Here is a 21,364-nt window from a genome sequence, read left to right as displayed (position 1 = left end):
GCGGGTGCGGGCGGTGCCGGGACCCGCGGGCGCCGCCGGGGGCATGCCGGGAGCCGTAGTCCGGCAGCGCCCGGGGCATGCCGGGAGCCGTAGTCCGGCAGGGCCGCGGCGGGGAGGCCTCGGCCGAGGGCGCGGCTCGTGGCCCTTCAAGGCGCAGTCGCGCGAGAGGCGCGGCGGCCAATGGGCGCGCGGGGGCGCACGGCGCTGTCCCGCGGCCCGGGATGAAGGAGGACAAGGAAAACGCCAGGCCCAAGGAGCGGCGCGGGCCCGCCGCCGGGCCGGGGGCCCTGCTGGGGTCGGGGCCCGCCACCGGCACGGATGGCAGGGCCGGCGGTGCCGAGCTCGACCGCCTCGAGCGGCCCAAGGACAAGAAGGAGACGCTCAGCAAGGTGGGGCCTGCGCGCTGCTCGGTGTGGGGGCCCCCCCACCCGCGGTAACGGGCCTCGCGCGGCGGCCGTGGGAGGTGGACGTTGGGGGGAGAGCTGGGGCCGCCCCGGGAAGGAGGGGGGGGGCGGCGGCGGCAAGGACTTACTCCCCGGCCGCCCTAACCGCCGTCGCCGTGCCGCAGGTGGTGATCCGCCGGCTGCCGCCCAGCCTGACGAAGGAGCAGCTGGAGGAGCACCTCCAGCCCCTGCCCGAGCATGACTACTTCGAGTTCTTCGCCAACGACTCCAGGTACGGCCGCCGGACCCCCACCCCGGGCGGCTCCCGAGAGCCGCCGCTGCCGCCAGCCGGGCCCCGAGAGGCGCCGCCACCACCGCCTAGTCAGCCCTGCTCTCTCGGTCTTGTCTTTCTGCAGCTTGTACCCTCACATGTTCTCGAGAGCCTACATCAACTTTAAAAACCAGGAAGACATAGTCCTCTTCAGGGATCGCTTTGACGGCTATGTTTTTGTCGATCACAAAGGCAAGTGAACGGCGCTCGGCTGTGTGTTTGCATCGTTCCTGGTGTGTGCGCAGTGTGCTCGTTGAATTTTAGAGGGGTGGGTGTGAGCAGCTTCCGATTTGTTTGGTTTTAGTGCCTTAAATGAATGTCATGCAGTATTTCAAAGAACAAAGAAAATGTCTTTTGCTCTGTGGAAACTAATCTAAGTTGATTTTGTATATTTCTAAATTGATTTTGTATATTATGTGTAAAACCCAGTTAAGCGTACATCAAGGTAGTAGTGGTATCAATATAAAGCCAGTTGCGGCGTTACTGAGGTTAATACTTGCATTGTCATACCTGAGTATAAAGTCTGAAAAGTGAAAGTGGGTAGGTGGTGTCGCTGTCCAAGCTAAATGAAGCTGAGGTTAAGGATGCCACCCTCTGCTACTCCCCTCACCTGGTCTGTACACTTCTAACAGTGTGACTTATTTTTTGGTCACTTTTTAATTCAGAGTATTACTTGTTCCAATTTACAACTGAGTGAGTCATCCTGATTCAGTAAAAGGAACAGCTTGTTCCTTGCAGTCTAAGTTGTGAAAGTGACTGCTCTCTGGAGACATTAATCTGTAGGAAACAAATATTTTGTTTAATTCATTGGTTAAACATCCAAGTATTTAGTTGCCGCTCATCTTTTTTCTAAATACACGTTAGGTATTCAGTACATCTCACGTTTTTAAATTTTGCATGTCAAAACTGCTTACATTGGGTAGCACTAAAAGTTGTTAGTCTCATTGATAGACCTTAAATTTACATATTTAGCAAAAGCTTTAACAAGAGTCTTCTTGTTGGCTTCAGTAGGCTAAGGACTTCACCTTGAACTTTGTTTCAAGTACACGTGTTTTACGTTTCATCCAGCCAGGTGTTCTATGTGACACAAAGCTCTGTCCATGAGATTCTTCCTTATTTAGGAGGGTTGCATGACAAGGTTCTAATAACATCTAGAGCTTTTAAATAAGCTGGTTTGCAGTGTAACAGCATGCTGTATTTGCCATACCCAACAGTAAGATTGCATTTATGTGGCCATAAATGTGGCATTCTTGTCAGAAGATAAAACTTTAAAGCCTGGCTGTAATGTGTTGCATTCTATTGTATTTTGCCAAAAATCGAGATTTGCCTCAGTTGCATTAACTTAAAATATTTTCTTCTACTTGCACAGTGAATGCATAGTCTGTAGGATAAGGATATTAATGTGGTGCGGTGTAGCTGAGGTGGCTGAACTGACAGTTATGGGCAGTCTTAAATCTAGTATTTCCTTCTTGTTGTGAGTCTGTGAATTTGCTGTTTTGTTAACATAGTGAGAGTGTTTAATTCATTAATTCTGCTGTCTCTAAAATGTTTTTTTTTTTTTTATTAAATGGCTTTCAAAATACAAAAATTTTTTTATGCTGTCCAAGTAGTCTCTTCTAGTATTGCATATTTCTTGTGACGCTTATCTTCCTGCTTTAGACATGGACAATATACTCTTATTTTATATCTGTTTCATCTCTATTTTAATGTATTTTTCCCTCTCCTCTTAACAGGTCAGGAATATGCTGCCATAGTTGAGTTTGCACCTTTCCAAAAAGCTGCAAAAAAGAAGAGTAAGAAAAAGGATGCCAAAACTGGAACTATCGAAGATGGTATAACAGCTAGCTAGTTTGTTTTGCATGTGTAGACTTGAAAGTCCCAGCAGTAATTTGAATATAATGTTTTTACTGTGACACTGTAGTTTATCAATAGAATGTTTGCTTAATTGTATGTGAAGCTTATTAGCACTGCTTTGTCTAATAGCTGCAAATCTATTAAATATGATTGTCCTAGACAAACATAATGCAGCAGCTCATTTGAGAGCTGCCGAATTATGAAAAGGTGACATATAAACAACACAATTTACGCAAATCTAACCCAGACTTCCAGCAGTGCGGAGTACAGATTCTTTTCATGCTACAGTGTATCTTTTTTTTCCCTTTTTTTTCCTTTTTTTTTTTCTTCTCCCCCCCTCCCCTGTAGATCCAGAGTACAAGAAGTTTTTGGAAAGTTACAGCGCAGATGATGAAAAATTAACCTCCACTCCTGAAACTTTGTTGGAGGAAATAGAGGCAAGAAACAAAGAGCTAATAGGTATGGAAATCTATGTACTATAGTTACATTTTCCTAGAGCACAAAGAAATGTACGTGGTGTAATTTGAAGCTGTGATTTCTCAACCTTGAGGAGACTGAATTCTTTTGTGTGCTTGCGTGGTATTTGTTAAACCTTTAGGGTAATATTATTCAGTGTATTTTATTTTGCTCCCATGCTCTAAATTCTCCTCTGGGTTTAAATTGTGTATGATAACCTTCCTTCCTTCCCGTTTTAAGCTGCTAGTCAGATGTTTGTTAGCCAGACTAGGCTGTGGAGTGGCTGCATTTCAGTGAGATGCAGTGATGTTTAATGCAAAATGCTGTGAGCAGTGATGTTCCATGCAGGCACAAGTTAAGAGATGCTGTGGTTGAGTAAAATACCACAAAAATGACCAGAATGCTCCTTTTAAGCATGTATACAGGTATCTCTTTCAAAGCGAGAGAATCTGGGAAAAGCGTAATGCAGACTGAAGAGCCCTTTACAGATAGGTGTACTGGATATCATATTAGTGTCCTAAAGAAGCTTATAGAATCCTAATAGTTGCCACTGTTCAGGGATAGGATTGGAATACTGGTTTCACTGTTGCATTGCTGTATGTGAGAGGATATAGGCTGGATAATCCATGAGGTTTCTTCATTTCATATAGGGTTTTGTTGTAGGTGTTACAGTATTGGGTAAGGCACATTGTTTACATTTGTTTTATATATTCTCTAGCTAAAAAGACTACTCCTTTATTGAACTTCTTGAAAAATAAACAGGTAAGACTTGTCTCCGGAATCTTCTTGTTGCTTGCAAGTACAATTTGCTCATTTAAAGCATGGGTGTGTATATGGCAATGTGTATATTGATACGTTTCTGCCCGCCCTTTTGAAGAAGCAGCTTTTGACCCAACTTATTTGTTAACATCTGGTTCACATATTTTAAACTACTAGAACGCTGGCCTTTGTAGGAATGGTGGTGCTTTGCGTGCATTCTGGTCACAGCTAAACGTCTCTTGTGGCACTGCCAAACCAGATTCCGTTTTAATGCTTTCATTTTTAATGCAGTTATGGCTGAGGTCCTTGTAGATGATCTTTCTCCTAGCACATATCTCACTTTAAATTTTAGTGATGGAGAAAATCACAGATGGGGCAGATGAAAGTTAGAATGATAAAGGCTGAGGCTAGTGTGGTGTTTGTTTTTTTTAAGACAGTACAAATCAAGGCTTATGAGCAAGAAAAAAAAATGAAATGCTGCTGTAACATGTTCAGGTTCACAACAGAACAATAGGCACGACAGGACTTTTTTTTTTTCCTTTATAACAGGCGGTTTTGAGGTGAGTTATTTGGTGATGAAATACTTTATCACTTTGTGGCAGGGTATCTTGTTAGGCTTAAAGGGTGGAAATACACTATTTCTCTTGGCTTTTATACACACAGAGACTGAGAGAAGAAAAAAGAGAGGAGAGGAGGAGGAGAGAATTGGAAAGAAAAAGACAAAGAGAAGAAGAAAGAAGAAAATGGAAAGAGGAGGAGAGAAGGAAGAGAAAAGAAGCAGAAAAACTGAAGAAAGTAGACAGATGCCCAGAAAAAGAAAGAGACAGATCAAAAGAAGAACCAAAGATTAAGGTCTAGAACAGTTCTTTATTATAAGCTGTTACACTCCCTTTCCCCTATTATTTGTATATCAGTCTCTCAAAATGTGCTTTGAGTATTGTGTGAAGAATCACATGAGTTTGGTGTTAGTAAACTACCACTTTTTTGTAATATTCAATATTAGGCATTGTAAAAGTTTATATGCTGTAATGCTCCATAGTAATATTTAAAGCTTTTGTCATGTGACTGTTGTACATGCTGTGGTAAACAGAATTGTGAATTCACTATGGAATGGAGACTATTTTTAAGCTTTCTAAAATGGCCTGTTTTAGGAGAAAAATCCTAGTCTGCTGTGTGGATTATGCTTACTCATACACTCCAGCTTTTAGAAATACTACAATTTGCAGTAATATTACTTTAATGTTTATTTCTTACTGGACTATGGTTCCTTTGATGCAATTTCGGTGTTGTGCCAGACAATGTGTATTAGAGTGAGCTTTTTAGTTGAGACTTCTGTTTTCTTTGTAGCTACTTAAGAAGCCTGAAAAAGATGAAAAAGACTTGGAGAAAAAAGAAAAATCCAAGAAACTGGAAAAAGAGACTCTGAGGGAGGAAAAAAATGCGAGTAGTGCATCTGCCAAACGATCTGATGGGGAGACAAAAGAAGAGAAGGCAAAAAAGTATTCTAGTACTTGCTATAAATATATATGTATATATAACTTGTTTCCTGATCGTACTGAGGCTTAGGCTGCTCTGCCATGACCATGTTTTGAAATTCCTTTCAAATTATTTTTCTGATATGACGCATGGGATGTGTTCTCTGTGGCAGTGCACATCCCCGTGATTGCAGAAAGCTGAGTGAATTACCTGACAATTCTTCACTAGTGGACAAATTTTAATGTTTTTGCAACTCACTTGTAGGAACTCCGCAGAAGAAGCCCAGGGGTAGGTGACCTGCAACAGGCTGTGAGCGCTGTCCTTGCAATGAGGGAATTACAACCATGGCAAGAGGAGAGGTGTACTCCAGTTACCAGTCCCTTTAAGTCTTGTAAAAGGTCAAAGTGGAAAGTGTAATCCTCAACAGCTCCGTGATCTGTTCAAGGTTCAGCTCTGCCATGTGAGAAAGAGAGATGAGACAGAGAAGTTCAGGTGTTGTCCAAAGCCAGAGGAGCCTCAGCCAGCTATGCGAGTAGAAGGCTAGGAAGTGCTAGCAGTCAGTGTCGTCTCTGGTTATCATGCATGACTCAGGTTATTACAGCTTCCCAAAAGCTCCCTAGAACCTACCAGTGTGTCGTCTTCGTATTGCAAATTTACACCAGTATTACATTGATCTCCCAGCTCTGTTTGATGAATCTTTTGAGCTTAATTTTCAGTTTTGTTTTCATACAGATCAGAAGATGAGTGTGTAAAGGACTACAGGGACCGAGATAGAGATTTTGAAAGAGACAGAGAATATGAGAGAGCACAGAGGGAGAAACTGAGACGCCAAGAAGAGGAGCGTCGGAGGCAGAAAGAGCGCTTTGAGAAAGAGAAGGTTTTTAGAAGAAAAGAGGAAGAGGTGAAAAAGGAGAGAGACTTACTCAGAGAAAAGGGAAAGAAAAGTGATCTTACAGACTTTACCAGCAGCATGGACAAATCTGAGAAAGTAACCAAAGACGATAAAAAAGAGGATACAATTAAGAGGGATCGTATCAGAAACAAGGTGCTGGATTTCTTTAAATTCATGTGTTGATTCGTAGGGACCAGTTTGTGGGTTTTAGGATAAAAGCGCTTCAAGGAAAGAACCGCGTGGTTTCTCTGTTGAAACGTCTCCCTGTTCTGGTAACAAACTCTGCCATTGTGGGAAAGTTTGCGCATTTGTCCACTAAACTTTGCTAAACTGTTTGTGATATTTCTTGTCACTGTACAGGAATTAAGCCAAGATACCACGGGCTAAATTGTAAAGGCACTGATCCCTTTTCATTTGCTGACTTATGCCATAGGCTGTATCTTCAAGGTGTCGGCAGAGCATCAGTAACCTGCCTGTATCTCTGCTGATGCCGTACATGCCTGAAAACACATCTCGAAGTGGGAGTGTGATTGAACAGGTTCCTCCAAAACAGGGACAAGACTGCTACATGCAGAATAGGACAGAAGATCTCCTGTAGACTCAAGAAATAATGTCTTGAGTTTAGTTTTATAGACTCTGCAAATCTCTTTGCAGCATCAGTATGCGAGTTTTCCATGACACTTACAGCGTTATCGGGTACGAATGAAACTCAAGGTGTTGAAGAAGCTTTGAAGTTGGCCTCTGTTCTGAGAGAGGGCGAGCTGAACTCGTCTCAAGAGGAAACTCTGTACAAATAATTTCAGCTGTGTGCAGTGTTCTTTGTGGCTTGAACAGGGATGTTGCCTTACAACAGAGACAACCTTGATTTGAGACAGTTGAAGTTACATTGCCACCATGGTGGAATAATTTAACTTAGAACACCTTGAAAAGTTTGAATTTGAGCCATTTCTAATATCACTGATGGCATAATAACCATCATGGCATGGGGCTATGAAAGAGTCTAAATAGTTTTGATTTATTTCAGGATCGTCCAGCAATGCAGCTGTACCAGCCAGGAGCCCGAAGCCGAAGCAGATTGTGTCAGTATGAAGACAGTGCTGCAAAGCCCACAGATCAGGGAGCGGATAAGAAACAAGAGAGTGAGACCAGTAATGCGAAGGAAGAGGAGTGACTAGCATGCAAGCCTTATGTGTTCTGACTGTCTGTGCAGCCAAAGAGCATGTACTACGCAATCCAGAAGTGCCTTCGAAGCGAAGAAGGAACAAAGGAGGAAAAGGGGGCATTGTGCTGTTGGATGTTTCTGGTTAAAGAAACCTCAGTTGTAGATTCGGAATTTGAAATGTGTTCTCATTGTATTTTCAGTTATTTGAATTTATTTTCCCAGCATCTAACTACAACAGAGAAGAGAATCTTTGCAAAGTAGAAAGACTTTATGGCCTTAAGTATGATAATAAATGAGTCATGTGGTCAGGAGGAGATGACACCTGGATCTAAAGCCAGAGCTTTACTGTAAAGCGATCGGAGCCGGTGTTTGATGCACTTAAGCAGAGCAAGCTTGAAGTTGCCCGGAGTTAACACAGGTGTTGCTGTGTTGTGTGGTGCTCCTGCCTGAGGCAATCATAGCTAAATTATGTCAGTCGAGCACTGAGACAGGTACGCAGGCTGGGGTTGTTGAGGCACCGGTGAAGAGGAGCCCTCTGGCATGTAAAGAGGAGAACATCTGGCACTGCAGTAATAATGTTAGGGAGGGAGAAGCCTTCCTCTTCAGTGGTTCTCTGGATAAAGTAACTAAGTTGGAGTGTATGAATAAGCTGGCTTAATATGGGAATACTTCTTGACAAATTCTCATGTAAAGTCTACCTACATTGAAATGCTTATTTTTAATCAAATGTGGCTGGTTTGAGCATCCTGTTCTTTTCCAGCATTCTCCCTTCTTTAGAGTGAAACGTTTCCTAACTCCTGCCCTCTCGGTACTGCTTCATCTTCCCTCATAACTTGAAGTATTGTTTTACAGCCCAGAAAGAGACCTCACCAGTAGCAGCTCCTCCTAAGCTAGCGAATTTTAGCCATAGCTATTTTGTACTAAAACCAATAAACTCGCAGAAACTCGTGCCGCCGCCGTCCCTCACTGAGCTCCGTCTGCGCCGGGGCGGGCCCGCCGGGCCGCTAGGGGGTGCTGTGGCCGCGGAGCCGGCGCCGCCCCGCCTCTCTCGCCGCCTCGCTCCGCCCTTTCCGTCTTTTCCGCCGCCGCCATCGGTGGGACGCCAGCCTGCTCCGCGCCATGGTGAGAGCATCGGCCGCCATCCGCCGCCGTACCGCGACACCCCGAGCCCTTTCGCCGCCGCCGGCTGGCTTGGGATTCCCGGCAGGCAGGCCGCGCGGGGGGGCGGGGCGGAGCGGCCGCGGTGGAGCGGGAGGGCCCCGGGTGCAACTTTCCCCTCCCCGTCCCCGGTTCGCCGAGGCCTTGCGGCCTACCGGCCGCCTCACCGCGCGGGGCGGCGGTGCCGGTGCCTTGCTCGGCGGGGCCTCCCGCCCGCGCTGGCGTGGCTGAGCTCCCACAGTGGGGCCGGCCCGGGCCCGGCGGAGCTGCCCCCCCCCCCCCGCCTGCGAGCCGGGGGCCGGGCGGGGCTGCCGTGTGGGACTAACGGCTGCTCTCTCTTCCAGTCGTCTCACAAGACGTTCAAGATCAAACGCTTCCTTGCTAAGAAGCAGAAGCAGAACCGGCCTATCCCGCAATGGATTCGCATGAAAACGGGCAATAAGATCAGGTAATAAGATCAGCGGTTGTCTTGTGAGGAACTGCAGCCGCACAGGCGCTAAATCAGGCTGCCTCTGCAGTATGGACTGAAGTCAGAAGCTGATTGTGCAAAAGCGTTTGTGCAACCAAAAGTGCAATTTTGTGGCTGTGAATACCATAGCAGCGTGCTAGTGCAGATACGTAACTACACTGGATACTGTCGGCGCGTTGTGTTTTCTTGAGGCAGTGTGGGGCGTCCGTGCCGTTTCCTTCTGTAGCAGTTCAGTTCGTTCCAGTGCTCTGCAAGTATCCACAGGTGTTCGGTAACAGCATGTCAAAAGTGAAGGTGTGAACTGTATGTGTGGGTAATTTATTCCAGAATTTGTACCCTGGTAGCCTCTCTGACGTTCCCCTTCCCAACACCTTTCCCCTCTCTCATAGCTGTCCCTCTGGGTTCCTGCATTTTCAAGGAACAGTACCTTACTGAGCGTGGGTGTTCTGAGATACAGAAGAGTGTGCGTAAGGGAGCAAAGGGCTTTTTGGGGTGTATGGGAAATAAAATTGATAGTATAAGATCCTTGGTACATGACTGCAGAATTAATTTGCAACAGTTCCTTTTTGTTTGCCAATAGTGTTTGTTTTCAAGCGTTGTATTTAGGAAAATGGAATAAGAATACTGTAGAATACTAGGGAAGTGTGAGGCATGCAGAAGGTGGTGTACATCTGAGCCCTCTGGTTTAAAAGCTTCAGCCGATATAGTTTGGTCACTTGCGCTGTGCAGCTAGCTTTTTATCTCATACACTCCCTTGTCTAGACTCCTTAAGGGAACAGGATTCTTTCTCCCAGATCATTTTTTGTCCTAAGTAGGGAGGAGAGTGACAGGAGCAGTGGCTGGCTCAGGCAGTGAAATGGCACAGAATTGCCAGGTTCTGTTCCTGCTCCTTCTCCTACCTTGTTTCTCTCTAGGAAAAATGGATGTCGTGTGCCCCAAACTGTATCCTTGTCTTCCAGATCCTGACTTACAACGGCGTTCTGTTTTAGCTAAATTGCAGTACTTTGGAATACTTTATCATGGGGCAAAATCATGAATTTTTGTCTTGTGGCATTTCAGTACCTCGGTCATGAGTTTTTATCCAAACTGTGTGCTAAAGCAGGCTGCAATTACAGTGCTTCATTCTGTGGGAGTACTGCCATTTTCCTGCTGAGAGTAACTCTGTTAACGCTGTCTTTGGTTTCACCTATACGGTGGTGAAACCGTTTGTTCTTAACATGTACAAGTACATACTCATAAATGAATATACTTTCCTGGAACAGGGCCTTTTCCATAGGCTGTCTGCTTTCATATTTGGAACAAAAATGATAATTTTTGTGTTAGACTATGAACTACATTCAAGGGGTGGTTTTCATTATCATTGGCCAATCAATACAAGATCACAGCTCTTGTCTCCAAAAGAGGAGGTAGGATATTCACACGCCAGTGCTGATGTATCTCTGCAGGCATCTTTCTCTCTTTGAGGTTTAGATTCTGTTGCAGTAACATGCTAGTCGGTTAGGGAATGAAGAAAGTAAACAGATGCAAATTCTAAAAAATGAGTACACAGCTGATTATTGTTGGCAGCTTGCCACTATAGCACGTAAGAAAGATTTTGGTCCTTTACTGTTGAGCTAATTCAAGGCGGTTTCAGTCCGCCTGGATCCTCAAAAGCGCGTGTACACTTTGCTAATTTACCCTGCTTCTGTCTTAGGTACAACTCCAAAAGGAGACACTGGAGAAGGACCAAACTGGGCTTGTAAGAGAGACTGTCTCCTGGGAACTCTAATGACACTTGTCTTTCTGCGTCAGATTGATACGCCCCATACACTGTTCGGCGACCCCCAAGTGATTCCTTCTGTAGTGTTGGACTGCAATCCCCAAGGTGTTTGGTTTTTTTTTTTATAAGCTAGTCTGGGTCATTGATGTTAACTGGGAAAATCTTGAAGTAATTTCCATCTGAAACATGAAGACTGTTCTATTAGTGTTCTTTCTTTCAGGCGTCATCATGAATATTGACAGTGTACAAGCTTACTAATAAATATGGACCTGAATGACTCAGTTGAAATTATTTCATATATATATACGGTGGGATAGTAACAAATAAAAACTAACATTACTGTGAATATAATCTCACTTAGTATGAGAAACCTTTTCAGATAGAGTAGGCTGTGTCTTTCTTTTCACTTAGTGTAGACCTTTGAGAGCAAAGCTTACGAATTTTTTAAAGAAAAGGGATAGAAATCAGAACTGATTTTAGAGGAGTTAATTTGAAGAAAATCTTTTATTAGACAAACTGAAATAGTTTTAAAAAAAAAAAGTCTTTTAGAAGCAGGTTTGAAAAAGGCAGACTTCACTTTATGATCCATAGACCACTGTGGCTACAGTAACTCTGTTTGGAGCATCAGCCTCTTATTCCTTAACCCCAGGGAAGACTCTGGATTACATTTCTAGTAGATGTATGCAGTGTTCCTAAGAAAAGTAAGCAGCATTGTCGGAATTTGCTAAAGGTGTGTCTGTATAGCCGCTGGGTGCAATTTATGGGGCTGGAAAGCAAAGCCCACTGAAAATGCTCCTCTGGGGTAAGGTAGCATCCTCTTTGAGGTGTGCTGTGGTAGGCGAGGGGGATCCAAACTAACCAAACCTTCTGCTAAACCAAGTCTATTTCCAGTTACCACCCTCTCTTACATTATGCTTACACATTGGATGCGTGTATGTTCCCTATGGCTGGCTTCTGTCACAGCTGCAGATTCTCGCCTCCACCGTTATCTCCCACGTGGCCCTTGGGAACATCCAGGGTGGACCACGTAGTAAAGTGTAGCTGGGCCTGTTGGTCAGTCGGGTGACATTTTTAAGTTAGTGGAAGAGCATGTCTGAACTGCAAGTGTTGAACAGCACGAATGATGGCACTACAGTACTGGGCAAATGCTGAAATGTTACAAGCCCAGAAATACTATAAAAATACTTGCCCAGGGAGCGAGAACGCTGAGCTGAGAATAATCAGTGATACTTGAATACCAAGACTACTCGTCCCACGCCTGAGCAGCGTACCGGCAAGGCTGCCCCTGAACACCCACTTGTGTTAGCTGCAGGTGGCTCCTCGCGAGCCTCACGCCTGCGGTCAGCCGAGGATGGCAGCTTCTTGCCCCATGTGCGTCTGGCCCCTGCGCCTGCAGCACCGGGAGCTGCTCTCACGTAGGACACGGGGCAGGGCAGCCCTTGGAGCCTGGGCTTAAGATCCTGGCTGGGGAGTAGGTGCAGTGGAATAATTAGATGAAATTTTCACTTAGAAGGTAGAAAAGGAGGAGGAAAGGGAAGAATACAGCAAGGGCAGTGGATAGATTTATCTGCTACAAAATGCCATACTCCTATAGACTGTAGTACATAATGTCTGCATGTTCCCTAGAATATGTAACAACCTCCTGAGTTTCGTTTGGAGCTCTGTGTTGGCTTGATCAAGTTGGTCTTGATGCCAGCCACAAGTGCGGCTTAATTTAAAACATGCTCAGCAGAAGGGTAGTAACTCATGATGTTGCTCAAAGGAAGAGTTAGCAGCTACCCCCTTTTTTAGGGGGAGAGAGGAAAGAAGGGATTAAACTGCTCATAGTAGTCAGCACTCCAGCTCCCCGAGGCCGGCATTCTCCGCTGGGGCCTGTGAAACATCACCTGTTTACCGCAGGGAAGCGGAGGAGGCGGCTGTGGCTCAGCACCGAGTCCTGCATGGCTGCTGCTCCTTTCCCTCTGCAGTGCAGACCCGGGACGGATGCTCTGGTCAGCAGGAAATAACTGAAGGTGCGAGCCTGTTCTCCCATGCGGCTGCGGCAAAGCCCACCCTGATGCTGAGGGCTGCGAAGGTGCTGTTTTCTGGGTTCAGCCTGCCGTGGTGGCTCAGTTCCTGGGTGGCAGCTTCCTGAGGAAGCTTCAGGCTGCCACACCTTCTGTGTTGCTGCTTTTCATGTTGAAGTGTGGCGGGTTGACCCTGGCTGGATGCCAGGTGCCCACCAAAGCCGCTCTATCACTCCCCCTCCTCAGCTGGACAGGGGAGAGAAAATAAAACGAAAGGCTCGTGGGTTGAGATAAGGACAGGGAGATCACCAATTACCTTCACGGGCAAAACGGACTCGACTTGGGGAAATTAATTTAATTTATTGCCAATCAAATCAGAGTAGGATAATGAAAAATAAAACCAAATCATAAAACACCTTCCCCTCACCCCTTCCTTCTTCCCAGGCTCAACTTCACTCCCAAGTTCTCTACCTCCTCCCCCCGAGTGGCGCAGGGGGACGGGGAATGGGGGTTGTGGTCAGTTCATCACCCGTTGTTTCTGCTGCTCCTTCCTCCTCAGGGGGAGGACTCCTCACACTCTTCCCCTGCTCCAGCGTGGGGTCCCTCCCACGGCAGACAGTCCTCCACAAACTTCTCCAACATGAGTCCTTCCCACGGGCTGCAGTTCTTCACAAACTGCCCCAGCGTTGGGTCCCCACCACTGGGGCAAGGGGAACAGACTGCTCCACCGTTAACCTCCACGGGCTGCAGGTGGAGATCTGCTCCACCGTGGACCTCCATGGGCTGCAGGGGGACAGCCTGCCTCACCATGGTCTTCCCCACGGGCTGCAGGGGAATCTCTGCTCCGGTGCCTGGAGCACCTCCTCCCCCTCCTTCTTTGCTGACCTTGGTGTCTGCAGAGTTGTTCCTCTCGCACATTCTCACTCCTCTCTCCACTGCTCTTCTGCCGCCATTTTTTTCCCCGCCTTAAATCTGTTATCCCAGAGGCGCTACCACCGTCGCTGATGGGCTCGGCCTTGGCCAGTGGCAGGTCCGTCTTTGGAGCCGGCTGGCATTGGCTCTGTTGGACACAGGGGAAGCTTCTGGCATCTTCTCACAGAAACCACCCCTGTAGCCCCCCAGCTACCAAAACCTTGCCATACAAACCCAGTAAATGAAGGTAAATAGATTTATCTCCTTCACGTTACAATTCATAGCAAATAATGCTGGGCAGTAGCATATGCCAAGCATGTATAAATGTATAACAAATACACGCCTCGCTCAGAGCTCATGACAGTCTCTCCCTCCTAAGGCGTGCTGGGGGTTTCTGTGAGCACAGGAGAGCAAGGCTGGGATTTTTACCAACTTCAGGACACTTCAGAGGTATCTTCTAGCTTCTTTTCCTGTCTGGTAAGAGTCTAGTTTCTACTTTGTTATCAGAGGGAAGCAGTAAGTCACTGCAACAGGAAAGCAGCAAACGGCATTGCCGGAGATGTTTCAACAGAGGCCCATGTGCTGCAAACACTTTTACCCCGATGTTTTTTAATCTCTTCTGTGCTCTTCTCTTTGAAGCAAGTGTTTAGGAAATAACAGCACTGCTGAGGATCGAAGATCAGCCTTGGGGCCCTGCGAACCGCTGCCTGCCTCTCCCCATCACCACTGCTGGCAGGCAAAGCTGCTCACAGAGTTTCTCTTTAATTGTGTCTATGAGGACCTGGCTGAGGAGGAAAAAAGTAATTTTCTGGACATGAGAATGGAAAGAGACAGTTTTCTCCATGGCATTTGTGGGAAAGCTTTCCTGAGCAATAGATTGAACTATTTATTACTATTTGTTAGATAGTCTTCCTATTACTATCATTACTGTGCTATTTTTATTAGATGGAAGCAGCGTCTACCAAGGACTGCTTTGGAAAATAACCCCTTGTATTATTTTTCCCCATTTGACTGAATCTGCTTTTCAAATTGGACATTAAGGGATAGCACGAAGAAAATTTAGTACAAATTAAAATTGGATTAAAATCCATCTTCTGCAGAACCTTAACCAACCCGAATACCTCTGGGTTTGAATGATTGCTGCTGTTCCTGTGGCAGCTCTCTTTGCCCTCTCCTTCCCTGTGAGAGTTGCAGGGGGGGACCAGGGATCTCTGCAAAACTGGGCTAACAGACGGTAACTGAGACATCAACAGAAGTGTTAAAGAAAAAATCTAAATAATTTGCATATTCTAGTCCATTAATTTTGGTGGATATGCTTTTGTTTTCTGAGTGAGAAGCAAAGTTAGCGCTGATTGTATACTTGAGGAATATTTTTTAAACGTGTCTGTATTTCCAAACCAACTGCCCCTCTGTAGGTATGAGAATAAACCGTGCGAGACAGAGGGGTGGGTCACTGGAAGTGGTGTGGTGTTTGGGACAAACACAACGTACAGCGGCAGAAAGGGTACTGTGATTGGAAGAAGATCCTTTTTTTGCTCTGTGGAGAGGAACCCTTGCAGGGCAGGCAAGGCGGGGGTGGCATTGATGAGTATGTTGTAACACCACCCAGAGAAGCAGGGCTCTGGTCTTGCTCCTTCTGAAGTGCCTGCCTAATTTGCCTCAGAGCAGAAAACAGCTTCAAACCCACTACCAAAAGATGGGGGAAAAAACTGCCTTTAGGGGGTTTTGGTTAGCTGTCAAGGGGAGGCAAGTACTAAAAATCATTTAGTCGTATTTAAGTGTAGCATTTGCCAGTTAAATTTTACTTTCAAATGGAACATTGAAGTCCAGGTTTCCTGGACTTGTGCGCCACCTGGACACGCTTCCTGGTGGAGCGTGACTAAGCTGCAGGTACAAATGCCAAGGAAACAGCTCCTTCAAGGAAATTCTCACCGAGTCTACTGTTTACTCTGTGCCTTACTCAGAGGAGGATGTAAGAGCGGTCCCATGCTCTCTCCCCAGCAGCATGCTGCTGCAAAAGGGTGACAGAGGACTAACAGGTCAAAAAATATTTCATCAGACATGCACCCACCTGTCTTATCAACAGCACTTTGGTTACCAGAACTAAAGATCGCAGATGTTTTGACCTCAGTGCTTTTCATGGAGTTTGTGCTGGTGTGACCAGACTAGTTAAAAGCCAGCCTGCTGTCCCATGGATGTGGCCAGAGAAGTTCTGGAAGGACCTATGTCGCCATAGTCTTTAATCTATTAGAGTTAAAGCATTACAAAACCGGGGTAGATCAGGCATTAAATCCATTCCCAGTGTGTTTTGTATGTCTCTGCTGCTGACCCCAGTGACTAAAAAGATGTCCAGACACATCTATGCGTCCACCCAGTCACCTGGACTGGACACTATCCAGTCACTGGATCCGCTCATCTGGGGGCTGTTCTTCCACGTATCGTCCACTGCAGACTGAATTATTCCGGTGTCCAAGCAGCATTTCAGAGCACAATCTGAATATAAATGGGGTTTGCTCAGGGTCCGTGAAACCCACCGGCTCAAGTTCCCCCGAGGGAGTTACTCGTGTATCTTTCTGCATCAAGGCACAAATTCACCTGCGCAGCCAGGCCAGAGATCATCTTGAGTCCCTTGGTCACCTCTGCAGACACCCAGAAAGGCAGCTGGAAAGAAACCGGGACTCCCCTCCGAAGCAAGGTGTCTCCGCAAGGGCTGCTGCTCTGTGATGGGGAACAGAAACTCCCCAGTTGCTGTCTGAGTGTCACTTCTCAAATGGGACTGCTATTTAAGGGGGTAGAAATGGTCTCATGCTGATGAAAAAGAGGAAGGGGCAGTTGTTTTTCTGAAGATATTTTGAAGCAGCCCTGGCCTTCGAGAATGTGAAAGGCAAGCTGAAATCAGCTGGGCAGAGCTCCATTTGGTGAACAAAACACAAACAGGCGAGCAGAGGCTTTGCCCTTTTAATGCAGTTACTGGTACATACACGCGGGGTTATGCTGCTTATGTTTCTCAAGAGTCATTTTTGAGCGTGACCTCAGTAGCAACAAAGATAATCTCACAGCCTTCATACCTTTTCCATGGTTTCGAGCAATGAATCATCTTTCCAGAGCTGCTCCTGGACTCCAGTCCCTGTGGGAGCCACCGCATGCCACTCCACTGGGTGTCCCTCCTCTGCTCTGGCCCCCATCCCCAGTGGGGCTGAGTGTCTCAGGCTCCCCTGGATGGGGGTCCCCAGGGACGGGCTGCCAGGGGGACTTGTCTTGCACTTTCAAAGACTGCTCTGGGCCCGGCCGCCTCTGGCAAACCGGGCACTCCATCTCTTACTTTACTGAGAAACAGCTTTATCTGTCATAAACAAACAGCAACCCAGAGGAGGCGCATGTGGCAGAGATCTGGGGATCTCACAGGGAGCTGGAAAGCGCTCGCAGCTCAGTGGCACGGTCTGCTTGTCTGTACCCACTCTCCCTGCCAGCAGAGAAGCATACATAAAAAAGTGTTTGGGGGGGTTGTTTCTGAAGCCATAGTTGCTTCTCCATCATCAGCCCAGTGCCAGGCCTCTGGCATCTCAGAGTATGGTTGTCAAATTTTTAATTATATTCTGCCAGTGTCTTCGTCCAGGCACCCAAGGCACTATGACCTGTCCAACCTCACAGCGTTGCTGGGAGCCAGGGCAGTGCCAATGGCCTCGTTTTACAGGTGGAAGAACCAAGTTGCTGAGTTGCTGCATTACCCACCTATACTCACACGCAAAGTCTGCCAGCAGCCCGGGACGGGCAGCCCAAACGTCCACCGCCGGCCCCCAGCATGGGACACCACCTCCCATGGTGGGTCAGCATCCCCCCACAGGCACGCGGGGTGTCGGGGAAGCAGCTCCCTGCAGCGGGGCCGGCACGTGAGCCCCCAGCGTGGGGCTCTGCTGGGCTGCGGCAAGGAGTCCCCATCAGCAGGGGCAGGGGGGAAAACCCCCTCTGGGGACAGGCGGTTTTTTGGAAGGGCTGTCCCTAGGCAGTGCTCCCGATGGTCATGGTTGCCCCACACACGCACCGGCACAGCCCCAAAAGACCACGTGAGACCCAGGGTGGCCACGGTGCCCCCATGCAGGGGGTTAATCCCCGCTTGGCCAGGATTTCAAGCGCCAGATCTCGCCAAGTTCCCAGCTCCCCTCGGGCTCTTCAGGCTGCTATTCAGCGCGGGTTTGCAGGCGAATGGGCCAGGGGAGCTTCAGCGCTCTTGGAAGAAAGCAAATGCCTGTCTGACAAAGGCCTGGAGGGTCGATAGGCGCCAGGAGTGCTGGGCTTTCCCCTTGGCCCCGGAGTCCACACAGTCCTGCCCTGCCCTGGCCTCTCTGGATGACTTACAGTTGTTGTTGGTGTTGTGAGAGCGCAGCTGGACCAAGTCCTCCTCCAAGGCCCCCGCCAGCTCCTTCAGCTCCCTGGAGGTGTCTGCCCTCAGGTACTGCCAAGCCTTGCGCCCGTTGTGGTCCCTGCGGTTGGTGTCCGCCCCGTAAGCTCCCACCAGCACTTTGATGAGCAGCTCGTGTCCCTGCAGGGCGGCCAGGTGTAAGGGGGTGAGCCCACCGCTGGCCGTGGGGATGTTCACGTTGACAGGATATCCCTTCTTCTGGGCGTGGGAGATGACCTGGATGAAGCTCTCATGGTGGCCGTGCTTGGCAAGCCAGTGGAGAGCAGTGAAGCCCGTCACAAAGTCTTTCCTGGTCAGCAGGCTGGGATCCAGGTCCAGCAGCCTGACGATGTTGTCTGCATCGCCCTGGGCCACCGTCAGCAGCCACTCGTGCTCCAGGGGATCCAAGGCAAAGGACAGCACCTCGGGGCTCTGCTCGGGCTTCTGCTCTTGGTGCGGCCCTCCAAGGAGGCTGCTGCCGTTGGATGTCTTCTGAGCGGTGGCAAACCGCATGGTGCTGCTGGGGCTATTGCTCTGCAGGAGGATTTCCTTCAGCTCCTTCCTCCGGGTACTGGCAGGGCCAACGGAGAGCCTGCCTGCAGTCCTACCCCAGCTCCCCGGGCCCTGGCTGCCCCGGCTGACGCTCCTGGTGGTGTCCATCTTCTGCAGTGGATGGAAACGCTCCCTGCTCCCCGTGGCAGCTGGCCAGAGATGGGAGCTGCGGGCTAGGCTCCCCGCTTGGGGCTGGGCGGCTTCCAGGAAGGCAAACGTCCGGGCAATGCCAGCTACCTTCTGCTCTGCCGAGCCCCGCTCCCGCTCCCGCTCCCGCCGGGCCATGGCGGTGCCTCCTGCGGGGCTGGCCGGCAGCCCGCTCCCCGGCAGGGCACAGCTCGCAGCTCGCGCTCCCCAGCTCTCACCCCACGCTTCCTGCCCTGGCGTTAGGCAAAGGAGGAACCGACTCTGCACGGTGGGAGGGCACGCCGGGTACGGCGGCGGATCCGCGGCGCTGCCACACTGCCGGGGCGGTGCAGGCGACCTTTGGTCATGCTGTGTCCATGGCTGCCGCCGGCGCCGGGCACGGCCGCAGCCACGGGCCATCCGCCCCCCAAGCCCCGCTCGCCTGCGGTGTCACGGAGGGAGAGCGGGCGGGTGGGCGGGCGGGCGTGCAGGGGCCGCGGGGAGCATGCAGCACCGCTGGGGCGGGCGGAGGCGGGGGGGTCCTGGGCAGCCCGATGCTGGTGCTATAGAAGAAATTTGATCAACTGTTTTCTTCTCTCTGAACAGTCTCACTTAGCATTAGCAGCTAAAGTAGCTGAAGCCTTAGGCCACAAGAGCTGACCAAGCGTGAACTTTCGATAAAACTAATGCTGCTAACAAAGAACTCACTGAATTCGGCAGATACGAGTGGAATGAAGAGGGTAAGGACCAAGGAGACAATTCCAAGAGAATGAAGTAACTTCAGAAGGCGGCCAGCCCAGCAACAGTGAAAACCAGTAAGAAATCAACACCACCGACCAGAATTAAGTGATTGGACTTGGGGTCGGACTTGGGGATCGGGTGATGGGTGGTACGGGTATAATTGAGAGGCGTGAATTGGGGTGGGGGTCCCTCTCCGGAGGCACCCAGCTCGAGCTGTAACCGAAGAACTAATAAAAGACTAATTGGAAACCTTCACTTGGACTTGGCATTCTCAGCGGGATCCTAGGGTCGGACCCTGTTACAGTGGCTGGTGTGCGTAAATCCGTAACACTGGTCCCGGGGACACCCCAAAGCCCCAGGTGCCTTGGTGAGGCACCTGCCTTACAGTCCCCCCCATAATTGCTCCCCACCATTGCAATGCTTCTCCTTGGTGCTGTGCTCAGGAAGGCCGAGGTTACTGCCCCAAGGGGCCGCTTCCCCAGTGGCTGGTGGATCTCTGTGCTGTAAGGGAGACCCAGCCCGGGGCGGTGTGTTGGGTCTCTTGCCACCTGATGGTTCAGCCCGGCGGCATTTTGGCCTTCCTCTCTTGCTGTGTTTCACTTCCCAGCAAGGCCGCATGCCCGGCGTTGTTGGCAGCTGCAGCCACCAGCAATTTGTACCCTAACTTTGTTAGGAATCAGGACAAATTCCTCTGCCCCGAAAGCCCCCGGTCCTGTTTCTCCCAAGGCTTTTCTTATCCATGACTTCTCAGATACCCATAGCATGGCTGAACTGTCACCAGATGGTTTTGCGGCTGGTCAGGCAGGTAAGAGCCACGCCAGCCCCTTCAACCCTTTTTCTTTGCCTTCCCTAAGCTTTAGCCCTGCTCTGACCTGCCCTGGGCTGGTCATCAGCCCTCGAGGGAGCTTTGCCTTTCTCCAACCACTTGGACCAGTTTTTCTGGGATGCGTGGGGAGCCGGCGTCATCCCATAAAGCCCAAACGACTGGTGGTGAAAACATAATTGTGCCCTTGCTCCCTTTCTGGCACTGCCTGGTTTTGTCACTGGCTGTTGGTGGCTTCTGCGGGCTCAGGGAGGCAGAGAACTTGACCCACACAGCCACGGGATCCTGGGGAACGGTTTAAAACACTTGTTGGGTGGCAGCTGGGGAAAAGAAGGAGGGAAATGAGGTGCTGCTTTGGGGGAAATGAGGGCACCAATGGCGCAAAGCAAAGCATCCATTTAGGGCCACCCTGGTCGTGCCTGCATTAGGGACTGGTCACACTGGCGAGCTCCGACTGGGCTAAAACCGGGGTGCCAACCCTGGGGGCTTTACTCGGGGGTCTGAGGGGCTGGGAAAGTTATTTGCTTTGGGTAAGGACTGAGTTCCCTTTCTCTCAGCTTTTGTTCGATGCTTGTGCTGGCATCAAATGAAGGGAAACCTAAGTGTCACCAGCTACACCCTCAAAGCAGATGGGCTTATCCAGCCCCTGCCCGCCGGACCGGGGAGCTGAGGCTGCATCGAAGGGCTGAGGGGGGCCGGGGAAGGGGCTGTACTGCCGCTGGATGAGAAATCGGCACAGCCGCCATCAGTCGGGTTCCTAGGTGAGCGTGAACCGCCCCGACGAACCTCAGGGAAAGTGCGCAAAGCGCGCAGACATTTTAAATAGCAAGTGATTTACTGAGGCTGCGAGACCTCAGACCCTCAGACCCAAACCATAGACCCCAGCCTCGCCTCAGTGCTGCACGGCTCTGCCCTAGGCGTGCGGCCCGCGTTACCGGAGGGGCCACAGGGCAGTCGGGCAGGGTTCCCCCCGGGCCTGCCCTGAGGAGTCGGTGCGGGGGAACCCATCACCGTGCTGCGAGCCGGGGGAGGCCGCGGTGGCGGGCAGGGCAGGGCGCGGCCGGGCTGCAGGCAGCGGCCCGCCGGACAGCCCGCGGGCCTGGCAG

The 21,364-nt window shown here is 49.5% G+C and overlaps 3 protein-coding genes and 1 non-coding gene across 4 annotated transcripts; 3 read left to right on the top strand and 1 right to left on the bottom strand.

Annotated features, from left to right (window-relative positions):
* Positions 1–221: 221 nt before the first annotated feature.
* On the top strand, positions 222–8,265 carry UPF3B (UPF3B regulator of nonsense mediated mRNA decay). The gene is made up of 10 exons (XM_050901833.1): positions 222–389; positions 569–675; positions 800–906; positions 2,448–2,546; positions 2,917–3,027; positions 3,743–3,786; positions 4,447–4,635; positions 5,131–5,282; positions 5,992–6,304; positions 7,176–8,265. Exons 1-10 carry the CDS (start codon positions 222–224, stop codon positions 7,320–7,322), a joined length of 1,437 nt encoding a protein of 478 aa, XP_050757790.1. The 3' UTR covers positions 7,323–8,265.
* Positions 8,266–8,330: 65 nt separating this feature from the next.
* RPL39 (ribosomal protein L39) lies at positions 8,331–10,976 on the top strand. The gene is made up of 3 exons (XM_050901748.1): positions 8,331–8,435; positions 8,816–8,919; positions 10,634–10,976. Exons 1-3 carry the CDS (start codon positions 8,433–8,435, stop codon positions 10,680–10,682), a joined length of 156 nt encoding a protein of 51 aa, XP_050757705.1. The 5' UTR covers positions 8,331–8,432; the 3' UTR covers positions 10,683–10,976.
* LOC127019855 (small nucleolar RNA SNORA69) lies at positions 10,036–10,167 on the top strand. The gene has a single exon (XR_007766993.1). It is a non-coding gene; the product is annotated as a small nucleolar RNA SNORA69 (small nucleolar RNA).
* A 6,860-nt stretch (positions 10,977–17,836) lies between the features above and the next one.
* Positions 17,837–18,853, bottom strand: SOWAHD (sosondowah ankyrin repeat domain family member D). Its single transcript, XM_050901500.1, has one exon. The coding sequence runs from the start codon at positions 18,851–18,853 to the stop codon at positions 17,837–17,839; it is 1,017 nt and encodes a 338-aa protein (XP_050757457.1).
* Between the last annotated feature and the right edge of the window lie 2,511 nt (positions 18,854–21,364).

This window comes from Gymnogyps californianus, chromosome 9 (assembly GCF_018139145.2).
Source record: "Gymnogyps californianus isolate 813 chromosome 9, ASM1813914v2, whole genome shotgun sequence".
Taxonomy (NCBI): Eukaryota; Metazoa; Chordata; class Aves; order Accipitriformes; family Cathartidae; genus Gymnogyps; species Gymnogyps californianus.
This window is presented reverse-complemented; position numbering and strand designations above follow the sequence as displayed.